This window comes from Aptenodytes patagonicus, chromosome 1 (genome assembly GCF_965638725.1).
Source record: "Aptenodytes patagonicus chromosome 1, bAptPat1.pri.cur, whole genome shotgun sequence".
In the NCBI taxonomy this organism is placed as follows: domain Eukaryota; kingdom Metazoa; phylum Chordata; class Aves; order Sphenisciformes; family Spheniscidae; genus Aptenodytes; species Aptenodytes patagonicus.
Genome location: NC_134949.1, coordinates 201,735,040 through 201,748,779, shown reverse-complemented (window position 1 = coordinate 201,748,779; position 13,740 = coordinate 201,735,040). Strand labels below are relative to the sequence as shown.

Genomic DNA, 13,740 nt, shown 5'->3' with positions numbered 1-13,740 from the left:
CGTGACGGGGTTTCCCCAGCGGCTCACAGCCGCCCCGCACGTACGGGCACGTAGGACCCCGCGACGGCCAGCCGCCACAAACGCGGTGGCAGTCGCTGCCCCCGGGGGCGCCAGCACCAGCTTCGCCGCTTCGCACACACAAAACCTGCCAGGCCACGGAGGGAAAAACTGTCGTTTGGGAGGGGGAAAATTACCCCAAAGCTGGCGGGGGACCGAGCGGGCGGCGGCGGGACCCCACGGCCGGGTCCGGCCGGGTCGGGCCGGGCAGGGCTGAGGCGCGGCCGTCGGGCTTCGCTCGGGCAGCCGTGGGGGCGGGGCAGCAGCGCGCTCCCGCTCCCTCCGCGGACGCCGCTGAAGCTTGTCCCTCGGCGGCCGCCGTATCGGCCGCCTCTCCCGCCGCTGGGGGCCGGGGCTGCGCGCGCGCCGGGACGGCGGCGGGCGGCGCGCGCTTTTCAACCGCCATGAGCCTGTGGGCGGACAAGTACCGGCCCGGCTCCCTCGGCAGGCTGGACTACCACCGCGAGCAGGCCGCGCAGCTCCGCAACCTGGTGAGGGGGCGCCCGGGCCCGCCCTGCGGCGCTCGGCGGCCTCCCTGGCGGGCTCTGTCCGGTGGGCTCTGACCGGTGCGGCTGAGGCCTCCAGCCGTGGCGGCGGCGGGGGCCGCCCGAGGCGAGCCGGCCACCGGGTCCCTCTCCTCCCCGCAGCGGGGATCCTCCAGGAGTCGGGATTGCGCGGCCCATAAGCTGCGTCTGCAGGGCGGGGGTTGGGAGCTTTCCCTCGGTGCAGGCCCTCGCCTTCGGAGGAGCTTCCCTGCCGGGCGCCGCCGGTGGGACGGTGGTCCGCTGGCATCGCGTCCCGCTCGGGAGCATGGCCTTTACGGGAAGGAAAAGGCTGCGGGGAAATAGGTGGCTTGGCTTTTTCCTGCTGGTTTTGGCTGGGAATGATCAGTATCTCTGAGAATAGGGCTTACCTTGTTTACTTAGTTAGCTGAAGCTTTTAAGGTGAGCAGCTGGGAATAAAAGTCAGGACTATGTAATTGCTTGGATGTTAAAGGACTGCTTCCCCTGCCAGATGTGCTGACTTCCCTTCACTAGACCGCTGGACTGATTCACTCTCCCAGTGTTTCTCTATGACTGTTACATCTAACTAATGCAAATTCTGACTGTGGGGTTTGGTCGGATGTTCTCCAGGTCATGCTTTTTAGCTTTGCAAGAAGTAAACTCCTAACTTCGTTTAAATACAGGCTATCTATTACTCGTGTGCCCAGATTCAAGGCTTGCAAATGAAACAACAAAGTAATTATATATATGCATATCTATATGTAATTCTATGTGTGTATATGTGCTTTAAACTTTGTTTTAATCCTTTTTACTGTGTGTTTATTGCAGCTGTCACTCTAGAAGCCCTGGAAAGCATGTAAATGCTGGGGTGGGGTTTTGGGTTCTGTTTTGGTTGTTTTTTTTGGTTTTTTTTGAGGGGTGAGGTGTTTTGGAGTTAAATGAGTTACACATGGTCTTCAGGAAAAATATGATGTTCTGTAGGAAATATTGCTGTGGGAAGGGAATTCTAGGAACTATGCCGTGACTGAGCTGAAAAAGTCATTCCATGTAAACTTGAGTGAGAATGGAAGGATGAATACTGTCTTATAAAGAAAATATTGTTGTACCTAACTAATTGTGTTGCTTTGTGTTCAGGTTCAGTGTGGTGACTTCCCTCATCTGTTGGTGTATGGACCATCAGGAGCTGGAAAAAAGACAAGAATAATGTGTTTGTTAAGGGAATTATATGGTGCAGGAGTGGAAAAACTGAGGATTGAGCATCAGAGTATAACGGTAAAAAAAAAAATAAATCTCCCATGTGCTGTGAAGTAATGTGGATATTTATATACTGACATATTTCTGTTGTGAGGCCTTTATATTTATTGGAGTTTTAAAAATAACTTTTTTTGCACTCAGTGTCTTCAAGCTCTTTTATGTAATTAATCAGACTAGTTTGGTTACATGAACAAATACTTTTGCCAGATGTTCTTGTTCCTTAGGTCTTCATGGGTGGGAGGATGTGGAGGTTTTTTTTTGTTTTCTGTGGCTAGTTGATTGCTTTTTTTTTAATTTTTTTTTTTATTTTACAGGTCGGTTTGGACAATAGCATGTGTTGTAATAGACTAGCTCTCAATTATATGTATAGAATTTCATTTGTCTGTAAAAATAACCCTTATTTTAAAAATTATTAGCACTGCTTTTTGCATATATGCAAGTTTTAACTTGCTTTCTCATTCCCATAGTGACAATTTCAGCATTAGCAAAAAATAAAAAAATCAATTTAAATTCTGTCTGCCTTGGTCTTAGGCATTTGTTTAGTATTAAAAGGTTACAGTATCCATTCAAAATCCTTGTTATGGAAGGCTTAACCAGCAAGGGGTTATCAAGCTTTATTGATAAGTAGGTTATTTAATGCTTGCTTTTTAATTCTCAGTAGTGGAACAAATATAATAATTGGACTGGATGATAGAAATATAGGATATATTTAACTGTTCAGACCCAAATTCAGTGGTGATATAAATACTAGTATTTTCTTTAAACAAAGTATAGACTTGAAATCCTTTGCCAAGAGAAGTAAACAACCTCTTCAGGCTTGTCCAGAGGTTTTCCCTCCAAAACTTTTCTTTGGAGGGACAGAGTATGCCTTATTTTGAATGGCTGATTCCAATAATAAGATTTCTCGTTACAAAACTGAGTAACTGGAGTATTCAGTAATATGTACTATGTGTTGCTATAATAATCATTACTGTTATTATTTTACAGGCTGGATGATGTGTCAGCACTCCTCACTTGGAGGTGGTGTTGGGGAATAGGAGATGCATAAGTCTAGTGTCTCAGCAGTTCTTTGATCGCTGAGACTTTTGGTTTGCCTGTGACCTAGCCAGTTGTAATCTGTAAGATAAATTTTTGCATCAGATTTTTAGAACACTCTTTCTGAAATTTAATATGCTTACTTTCTACATAGGCACCTTCTAAAAAGAAAATTGAGATTAGCACCATTGCAAGTAATTATCACCTTGAAGTTAACCCAAGGTAAGTGTACAGTAAAAATGTCCCACTTCAAATATAAGCCGCTGGTCATATTGCAAGTGGTTTCAACCTGGGTATATAAGGGTGGTATGTAAGGGCCTGATTGCCCAATTTATTGCCTGAGCAAACTGGATAATAGTTTATGGGTTTGGACTGCAAATGGGAGCAGGGAGAGGATTTTTAATTGAACAGCTCTAAATGAACAAAAATTTGGATTGCTGTATACTAAAGACAGTAATGTTCTGATTAACTAGCCATATAAGCATGCTGACGTTGAGGACTGGGTAACAGAAAAAATTCTGGATTCATAGATTTAACCATATAAGTTGAAACTGAGAACTCTTATTGGAACCAACACCCCCATATTGTTAGTTCTCTCACAAATACAAAAATAAAGTGATTTGAAAGTAAGCGAGGCTTACCCAGTAACTCTTAAAATAAAGAGTTTAGAGCTCGGGAAAGAACACCACCACAAAATACTGGGAATCTTGTCATGAGCGAGGTCAGATGTTGATTTAAACAACAGAAGCTATAATGGTGTACTGTATGTCTTCTTTGACAGTTGTGAAATTGCTGGCGGTAGTTCACTGACCCAAAGTAAATACTTGTATTTACCTGAAACCCTTTAATGTTGCTTCAAATCACATGAGAGTAAATGTCATTGTGCACTGGGAGGCTTTGGTTATGTTGGCTTTGTTGTCTGGGTTACAATTACAAGGCAATTTGTGTCCTGAAGTAACTTTTAGCTTTGTGCTTATTGCTAAACCTTTTCTCATGTTGCTCTGCATTTTAGAAGCTATTCTCATGTACCGTGTCTCCTTTAAAAGCTTGTTCTGCAGCTAATCTCTTGTGTATTGGTTAGTGAATATCTGCTGGTATTCTAATACAGACCCAAATAATTAAAGCTGAGACTTTTATTGGTAATTAACTGTTTGAATATGTCATTTTGCTGATATGAAATGTCTGACCATTCAGTCTTCTGCTCTGATAACCTAATACTACTAATACTTCTTCTATTACTCTCCATAGAGTACTTCTAGCTTGAAACATATAAAATAGTTGTATTTTACTTTAAATATAAAAATCCTGAAAGTGTAGAACTGCTGTATTGGTTATTGTATATAATAGTAGTGCTGAGTTTTGATTAAGAATTAATATATTGATTCATAGGCTTTAAGTGATCAAGCGATTGTCGTGTTTATGTCTGACAAGACAGTGAACCTGCATGTGTTGTGCTATAGTCTGTGAAGTTTGATTGAATTATAGTACTGTGAAATCATGTTGTGCATCTTGGGTAACATGGCATATGAGAAATGGCTAACAGAGAAAGGAAATTAACTTCTGGGAAGGACTCTGCAGACATTGAATTTATTATGGAACTTTATTAGATAGAGCTGTTCTTTTTCCTCCAAAAGGAGGATATTGCCTGAATTCCAAAACATTGCCTGCTGGTCACTTGACTAGCTTGGGTAGATGCTTTAAAATGGGTTCTTCTGAGTAAGTAAGTGGGTAATGAAAGAATAAGAAACAACAAAAATTTAAATGTTTGTGTGGTAGCTGCCTTTGTTCATTGTTTTCCTGGAATGTTTGGTGTGGTTACATAACACCAAGGATAATCTTTCACCATGAAATTATAATTCTAGGTTCTCCGTTACTGCAGAGAATAATTTATCTTTAAATGTTAGAAAACTGCTTTAATCACTTTCCATTTCCCAAAACCAGCCTAGTTCATAAGTAGAACTGGCTTGTTTCATTTTGCTTTTTGGTTTTTGTGCTGTAATCACAGGTCTGCTCCCTTGCTGAAGGACAGATCTCTGCAGTCAAAGTCAGTGTAGCCTATTCAGCAGATTGTGAGCTGTTGAGCTAATATGCTTCTGTACGTTCTGCTGCCGCCTTCTTGGCAAGAATGGCGAAGGTCTGGTTGAGTGGTGACTAGAACAGGATGGACAAATGCCTTTTTCATTTGCTTGCCAGTGAAATATTGCAGAGCTACTGCTGCCTCTGTGGAGGCAATAGTGTGGGGATGCTAAAGAGTCTGGGTTTTTCCCTTCTTTTTCTTTGCTTTTTCAGTAATCTAGCTTGCAAGTCAGTCCCCAGTGGTTGTCAAATCTGAGTCAAGCTAGCTGAGCTACTAACCTGGGGACTGAGAAAGCTGTGCATGCTACTCTAGGGGATAGTAAGCAGAAGAGGCAGGAAGGATATCTAGTGTTTCCCCATGTTTTCCTGCCTTCTAAGAGGAAAAAAGTTAACCGTCTGTGCTGTAGTAGTATCTGAGTATCAATCTTTTACTAATAACTCCACTGTCTGCCATTCAAGTTTACATTAAGCGTATAGGTTGTTCATAGCATGACATCTAATTTTCAGGGGAAAAAAACCTATGTATTTACATCAGTCCTTTTCAGTCAGGCATCCTATTATGTGATTAGACTTAATTTTTCTTCCCATAATGGGTAAAAATGTTCATATTACCTGTCTTTGCCCAAATTGCAAGTAACAAAAGTTTAGATTTCTCATACCCTAAAAATAAGTTCTATTTTAAAGAGTTAATAAAACATTTGACAATGGTTTCACTACTGCCCAATATAGTGCTACTAATCCAGCTGTGCCTGCGTAAGCTTTGGGTTGGTTTTTTTTTATTGGGAAGGTAATGTTTCAACAAAGTATGTGTGTTTTGAGCTTAATTCTAACCTCAACAGCTTCTGAATTCTTTTGGCATTCTTGTTTAGTCAGTTGACCAAGGGGCTGCTTAGGAGGATGTATTTTATATGCAGAATAAAGTTACTTTAAAACAAGTTTTATTCAAACTCCTGGTACAGTGATGCAGGAAACAATGACCGTGTAGTAATTCAGGAACTCTTGAAGACAGTAGCACAATCCCAACAGCTTGAGACAAGTACTCAACGAGATTTTAAAGGTGAGTAAAAAAAGTTAAAACCAGTCAAAGTACTTTTTAAACTTGTTTTTCGCAGATTTCAGCTGTTTTGTTTGTACCTGTATATTACATGAGGACATACATGAACCTTTCCCAAATTAAACAACCTCCCATTTTTCTTTCACTGTGGAAATATCTTGAGTGGTTAAATGTTCAGTATGAAGTTCTTTTGTCTTGGTTTCTTAGGAGGACAGGGTGTAGTTGAATGAACGGCTGGGCAGAGGGAGCTGAGATCCCTGCTGTCTTTTTCCCAAGCCTGCCATTGAAATGCACTGTAACTTAGTTTAATGATCTACAGTAGTAGCTGAGTTATGAGCTACTGAGGCTTAATATTGAGTTGAAGGGCAGGATAACCTTATGGCAAACAGTGCTGTGTAAGTTAAGTGTTAGCTGCTTATTTTTAGTGTTCTGGGGGATGAGCTGTCTTAGGCAGAAAGTTTAGAAGCATTTTGTCCATAATGTACGGAAGGACACTGGGTACGAAAATGAAGAAGGCTTTCATTGAGTTTTCCAAGACACATGTTGCTACAACTGGCTTATTTTTTCTCCCCATGACTAAACTGAAAGCAAAATCAGAACTATATAACAAGAAACTGAAGGAGAGAGGAAATCTTGACAGATAGAGTAGAGCAGAAATTAGTTGAAAATGGTCATGGATTTAGTACTTTGTCTTGTTTTCCTCACTGTTCTCAGGAAATACTATATTGGCTCTAGCAGTTATTGGTGTATATATCCTCACAGCTGCAGTCATACCATACACCTCAAAGTGTCTGGTAAGCTGGCTGGTCTGCTTAAGCTGCATATATAACCAGAAGAGAAATGGGAGAAGAGTAATGGGCTGACTTGTTCCTCCAGGCTGTTCTCACTGGACCATTCAGAGTACTGAAATGAGCCATCTATGAGTTGCCTATGGAGGAACCTGCAGAGGGTAGATGGTCAGGTTAGCTGCTTCATATTAGGTATCTCGTGGTTGTTCTGAAGCATTTTTGAAATACATTTTTCTTTTTTGTTTGTTTGTTTGTTTTGTTTTCTTCAAAAGACCACGGAAAGGCGCTGCAGCTACAGTAACAAGGCAGCTTTCTACTACTCCTTTGTTAAGCTAAGACATTGGCTTTTAAATATTAAATATATTGAGGGGAGTCTTCAGGAAATTTTTGCTTTTTGATATGTCTTTATGCCATAAATTCTTTTGCATTTCTTACTTAAAATTCCTTTAAAAAGTTACTGTGCTAATTATCAAAGTGAAAGCTTCTACGCCTACCTGGATTATTTCTTGGCACTGAGGTGTTGCAGGCTCTGCTCTGAAGAAATTGACGTTCCAGGACATGAATATAGGGTGTGAAGAAGCAGGAGATTATACAGTCAAAAAGGCACACAGGTTGTCTTAGTCTTTATTTTCCTGCCTGTGGAACCATGCTGACTTTTTCTGCTTGTATCATGTATCGTTTGTTTGTCAAAGTAGTCATTTTCTTAGAAAGATTTGATATTAATAAAAAAATGCACTATTTTTTAATCCTTTTTCAGTGGTGCTGTTAACAGAAGTCGACAAACTCACTAAAGATGCTCAGCATGCTTTGCGAAGAACAATGGAGAAGTACATGGCGACCTGCAGGTTGATTCTGTGCTGCAACTCCATGTCAAAAATTATAGGACCTATTCAAAGCAGATGCCTGGCTGTACGAGTGCCTGCTCCCAGCATTGAAGATGTATGTTGAAAGAGAAGCAAAAATAAATTATTTAAAACTTCTTACTAGATACGTTCTTGCTGTGGACTTAAGAAATATTTTACTTCCACAAAGTGACTTAGTTTTTCTTTGTGGTGGGTGACTTGTCAAGCATGTCTTATGAAAGACTGATCCATGTCTGGTCCAGAAATGTTTCAAACAGGAGAATCTGTAGGTGCTAAACTGTTTGCTAAGTGTTGCACTCCCTGGTATCTGTTTCCTGTCTAGATCTGCCATGTCTTGTCCAGTGTGTGTAAGAAAGAAGGCCTGACTCTTCCTCAGGAACTGGCTCAAAGGCTTGCAGAGAAATCTGGCAGGAATCTTCGGAAAGCATTACTTATGTGTGAGTCCTGCAGAGTACAACAGTAAGTCACTGCTAAAAATTAATGTAAATTATACTCTCAGACACATAAATGAACTTACTTCTGAGGCCTTGATAGAATAGGCGACAGTTTGCTTTGATTTTAATTTTTAAAAAATATTATTATTGTGTAGGTATCCTTTTACTGCTGATCAAGACATTCCCGAGATGGACTGGGAAGTTTATCTGAGAGAAACTGCAAATGCTATTGTTGGTCAACAGACACCACAAAGGTAGGTGAATACACTTGCTTGCAGCTATAAACTATGTTTTTGGTGTACTCTGGAGCCTAAAAAAAATCTTATATTTAAAAATGTGGCATCTTTAGTTATATGTAATTTTCTGGCATTACTACTGGAGCTTTGCAACCAGAGGAAGTGAGCTTTAAAATTACCAGAGGAGGCTGAATGAGCTTCAGGAACTGAAACAATCGTTGGTTTTCTCTGTTGAAGCTTTGTAATCAAAAGTGACCATAAGCTTAGTTGCATGTTGTGCTGTCTGTCTTTTTTTGCGGGGGTGGTGTGGTGTTGGGGTATTTTTGTGTGGTTTTGTTTGTTTGTTTTATTTAAGGCTTCTGTTTCACCATCTTTACCGTAATGCACCTTTGTAAAAGAACTGGAAATGAGAAATCATTGCTTTTTATGCCCCCTTAATCCATTTTGGTGTCATACGCAGCCTGATCCTTTTAGTCTGTTCCATATATTACATGAGATGTCACTTAAATTCTTGTATTTAATTTAAATGCTTGTAGCCTCTGATGTCCTGATGTCAAAAGTTGAGAACTGATAACTGTGTCACTTTCTGCCACCTAATCATCTTACTTCCTCTTGTAAACAATGAAGACAGAAAAACAGCGTAAACGAATCTTGTGGCTGTAATCAATTTTGTGGTGTCTTCTCACTAATCTTAAGCAATGGTTTTGGGTTTAAAATAACACACAAACCCAAAAACAGGGGGGAAAAAAAAAACCCCACCTTTGCTTGGGTTGACTCTTTTTTCCTGCAGCATGTTTCACAAATAGTGAAAACACATTAGTATGCTTTGGGGACATACTTCTGATATTTTATGGTGCCTTTCCAACAGGCTTTTAGAGGTCCGTGGACGGCTTTATGAACTCCTGACACACTGCATTCCTCCTGAGATTATAATGAAGGTAATTCAGCTGTCTAGCTCTTAATATGTTATAAATATTAACACTACGACAGTCTCAATTTGAGTTTAAAAAACCCCCACCCTAAAACATCACAAAGTATCCAAATATTGATGAAAAGCTGTATCCTTTCCAAATAGACATGAGTGATCAAAAGATATTTTCTCTTGTGTTTCTTTCCACTGGAGTAACCAAAATAGTCCAGGTTATCGCTCTGAAGCAGTAATTAAAGACCTTGTTCCTGCAAACACTGATACGTAGCATTCACTTCTCATGATCCTCAGTCGATAATACTAGACTGTCTAGTTAGGTTCACGCCTAAATATATTTAGGCATGATGGTTTTGAGTTGTGTAGATTTTGGGGGCAGGAAGATTCTGTTCTCTAATTTGGAAAATGTAAATGTCTAGTTTATTTTTATTGCAGGGTTCCTTGTTCACACCTCTGTTGAATGGTTTACTAAAACTTGTTCTGTGATCACAGAACAGCAGCATCCTAGCTGAGTAAAACCAAAGGAGGACATGCTTTGTCCCCCTGAAGACTTCTCAGGCCACTTTCTGTATTGAAGCATAGATATATTTTATGGGCTAATTTTGATATGGTTTGTTTTCTTTTGTTAAAGTTTTGTTATGAGTTCAATATTTGCTATGTCCTAGTGGAGAGGTTTGCTGAAGGATGCTAGACCAGCAGGTGTCTTCAAAGACAGAAGTCATCTTGGGGGGGGGGGGGGGGAAGGCAAATGGGATGTGCATGTTTTTATTTTAGGCAGGATGAAAGCATGCTGAAGACAACTAGAGCAGAACAAAGAATAAAGCTAATGTTTGCAACTTACCCTAGGTGGACTTTGCCATCAGACATAATTACAAGAGAATAAATTTCTTTTCACATTAACTGATTTCTGCTTTCTGACAGTTTTGGTAGTTAGATGTTTCTTTAACCTTCCTTTCTTATGGTAGGTTAGTGGATCCTGCATTGCCCTGTTTGAGGACTGTTGTTGTCAGGCTAAAGGCGGATATTCTCTACCCACTCCCTCTTCATAGACTTGAAATTGTCTAGAGATACTTCTCACTTAATCCTGACCGTTTTAATAGAGATGGATTTGCAATGGTTTTATTGCTGTCTTGGATCTAAAATAATGCATTTTTGGTTTTTGTAATGACTGAAGTATTGTTGTAAAGTATCTTGTGTGTGTCTACACATACGTATATACATAAATAGAATCATAGAATCATTAAGGTTGGAAAAGACCTCTAAGATCATTGAGTCCAACCGTCAACCCAACACCACCATGTCCACTAAACCATGTCCCTAAGCGCCTCATCTACACAGATATAAACAGATATACTTAAATTTTAAATAAGCCCTTTCCTTCTTATTTATTAATGTTGTTTCTCTTTGTGCTCGATGCTGTTGAGATAGGAAGCAAGTGATTAATACACTTGCTATCTTGGTAAAAATTCTCCCCAGGGCCATGTGCCTGCATGCAGTAGAGGTTACAGTATTTGGAGATGAGGTTAATTTATTTCCTTTATTAAGGTATAAGTAGTTTCAATACATGATTTTTTCCATCTAAGAACACAACAGGTAACGTCTATTTTGACATGAGGAATTTATCTTGAAAGAACGTTCTTAAAAGACATGGTTCTGTGAATCTGGTTCTGTCAAATAGGTGGTGTAATGATTCTTGAATGTCTTTTCTGTTGGATTCATGAGTGAACTATTAGTCATAGCTTGGCTATTTTCAGAGAAATGAGGTTATCCTTTTAACAAAAAATATGTAATTTTTCAAATACTGTCCTGTTTTTTCCCCTTTTAGGGCCTCCTTACAGAACTTCTAAATAACTGTGATGGACAACTGAAAGGAGAAGTTGCACAGATGGCGGCCTTCTATGAACACCGCCTGCAACTGGGCAGCAAAGCCATTTATCATCTGGAAGCATTTGTAGCAAAGTTTATGGCAATTTACAAGAAGTTTATGGAGGATGGACTAGATGACATGATGTTCTAACTCTGATGCCCAAAGTCGTGCACAGAATGTTGTGTCATGATGCCAGTAACGTTGCAAATGTTGTCTACTTGTCCATGCTTGACTGCATGTGGGTCTAGTTCAAAGCCAAATATTTTATTTTGCTATTAATAGAAAACACAGTGAACTAAAGAACAATGTTTGTTCACTTTTAGAAACCAGATGGATTGTTTGACAGCCACAAATCTATCTTTAGATCCATAAAAAACACATTAGCCTTTCAGAAAGATAACAATTACCTTGGAAGACGTGTAAGATCATAGTCGCTTTGCAGTATTTGTAAGCTGACGTTAAGGAGAGAGAACATGGATGCTGCATACTTGCTTTTTGACTTTCATGGGCAAGGCTGTAAGCAAAGGATGGTTTTTCCATGTTGTGGTAAGTTCCAGTTTGAGCATGTATGTTCTGCCTACTGATTTATGTATCTCGCTGCTTGTCTGGCTTCTCTTATTTTAGCCACACTGTCTTCTGTGGTGTGCTGACACAGGATGTTTTCTGACTCTTGTTTGTAAGCAGTTGCATTGAAATTGTGGATGAGCAATACTTTTGTGTTGCTTGTAAATCAGTTTGACAACACGGAACTCTTTGTTTGGAAGGAATATACCTATATAAAGCAAGGCCACTTGCTGGCTGGCACTTTCAACATACATAATGCTGTTCAGGTAAAGATTATTCCTTTGGCTGTGGTTTAATCAAGGGTAAGGTTTCAACTTCTTACCAATATTCTTTCACCTCTTAAAACGATATGTGACATTTTAAAAATGGCAAAATAAATTGGAAAAATATGAACAACAAATGCAATGCTGAATTAGTGTTTCACGCTGTCTGTAGCTACCTAGGTATTTGCTTTGATGTAGACTGTCTTTCAGAAAGGTGGGATATACCCCCCCATTGTAAGACTAAAGGGAGCCACTGAAGTTTAAAAAAACAAACACAAACAACAACAAAAAGAAAAAAAAAATCTGCACAAAATAATAAAAACCCCAACCAACACCACCTGTGCCGCTTTATGCTGCAAGTCTTTCACACATTATGCCTATGTACTATGGTACCCTAAAAATGACTGAATTCATGCCTTTTGTTACTTCACTCTGCTAATTTAGGCTATTACTAGATCGTATTTAAAGATAAAGTGAATTAAATAGTTTCCCATTTTCCCCCCCGGCCTTTTTTTTTTTTTTTTTTTTTTTTTTTAAGCAGGGAAGGGTTTAGTATTTGGGGATTTTTGTGTCAGAGCTAGTTACGCATAATGGCAGGTTTTTGGAAGCTAGGGCCCTCCCTCTAGTAACTGATAAAGAAAAAATCTCACTAGTTAGTAATAACTTTGTCATCCCCTTTAAAACGTACAAAAAGCAGCATTAGTCCTTAAAAGAGGTAGTGTCACTGCCGTTCTCAGGAACTTCACCATCCCATGTGTGGTGTTAATTCACAGCTTGCCTTCAGATTCATTCTCAGTAAGATGGTGCTGGCCTGCTTCGTGCTCAACTGGTCTCCTTAAAACTGAAGAAGTCTGGAAGATGGATTTTTTTTTTTTTTCTTCCATCTGCTCTTTTCACCTACTGGTAGCTTGTCAGAGCGTGAGTGTCTTGACTGTCAGAGATCCTAGAAAACCGTTAAATTAGTCAGTGATAGTGGAAATGAGTACTTAAATCCATTACCATTCTTGTGCTCTTCTTTGTAGAGGGGGCACAATTACTGCATGTACAAATTGCCCGCTCTTTCAGGAGCCTAGTCTTACCTACTAATTTTTAAAAGCTGAACAAACTTTACCATTTGCCTACTACAAGTATAGCGTGTGATGAAGTGAAAGTGTGAGTTCAAAAGAGATGAAACACTCCCCCCCCCCCCCAAAAACAAACAAACAAACAAACAAAACAAACCACACCCCACAAAACAACCCCAAAAACTAATGTGGGAGAAGAGGAATGTATGTAGGGATTTGTGAAATACAGTTGAAATGCACGGGGGCAGTATTGATGCAGAGGGGGGAGAGGCAGGAGCTGGATCGTAGGTTTGTCAGTTGGAGGAGGCAGAGGAGCGGCTTGCTGTTTGTGTCAGAAGATCTCAGCAGCATTGTCTAGGAGACTGAAACCCCAACATAAATCTCTCTGTGGGTGTTCTTGCTGCCTCTTCTTGAAGTTTCATTTTTATCATTTTCTACCTGGGATGAATCAAGAGTAGTCAAGGGTGGAAAAATGGGATAATGATCACTGGCAGAGGAAATGGCTATCACTGTTCCTGAAAGCCAGCATATCCCCCTGCTCCTCCCTCTGTCTTCCGTAGTCTAGAACAACCAAATTTAAATGCATGGGCACAGTATCTCATAAATCTCTGCGCACATTTTTCCTTCCTACAGTAATTCTTAAGGCAATTTTGCCTCAGTGTCCGTAACAGGCTCCCCAGGGAAGTGGTCACAGCACCAAGCCTGTTGGGAGTTCAAGGAGCGTCTGGACGATGCTTTTAGTCGTATGGTTTAGCTT

At 40.3% G+C, this 13,740-nt stretch overlaps 1 protein-coding gene across 1 annotated transcript; it reads left to right on the top strand.

Moving 5' to 3' along the window:
- Positions 1-400: 400 nt before the first annotated feature.
- Positions 401-12,334, top strand: RFC3 (replication factor C subunit 3). The gene is made up of 9 exons (XM_076364264.1): positions 401-548; positions 1,695-1,832; positions 3,004-3,071; positions 5,885-5,982; positions 7,525-7,706; positions 7,953-8,089; positions 8,220-8,318; positions 9,169-9,238; positions 11,051-12,334. The coding sequence occupies exons 1-9, from the start codon at positions 462-464 to the stop codon at positions 11,240-11,242; spliced, it is 1,071 nt and encodes a 356-aa protein (XP_076220379.1). The 5' UTR covers positions 401-461; the 3' UTR covers positions 11,243-12,334.
- The last annotated feature ends 1,406 nt before the right edge of the window (positions 12,335-13,740 follow it).

Bases quoted from the DNA above. Each gene is read 5' to 3' on its own strand.
- RFC3 (XM_076364264.1), top strand. From the start codon at position 462: ATGAGCCTGTGGGCGGACAAGTACCGGCCCGGCTCCCTCGGCAGGCTG. The intron at 8,319-9,168 runs GTAGGTGAATAC...CCTTTCCAACAG, and splicing joins GGTCAACAGACACCACAAAG to GCTTTTAGAGGTCCGTGGAC. The intron at 9,239-11,050 runs GTAATTCAGCTG...TTCCCCTTTTAG, and splicing joins CTCCTGAGATTATAATGAAG to GGCCTCCTTACAGAACTTCT.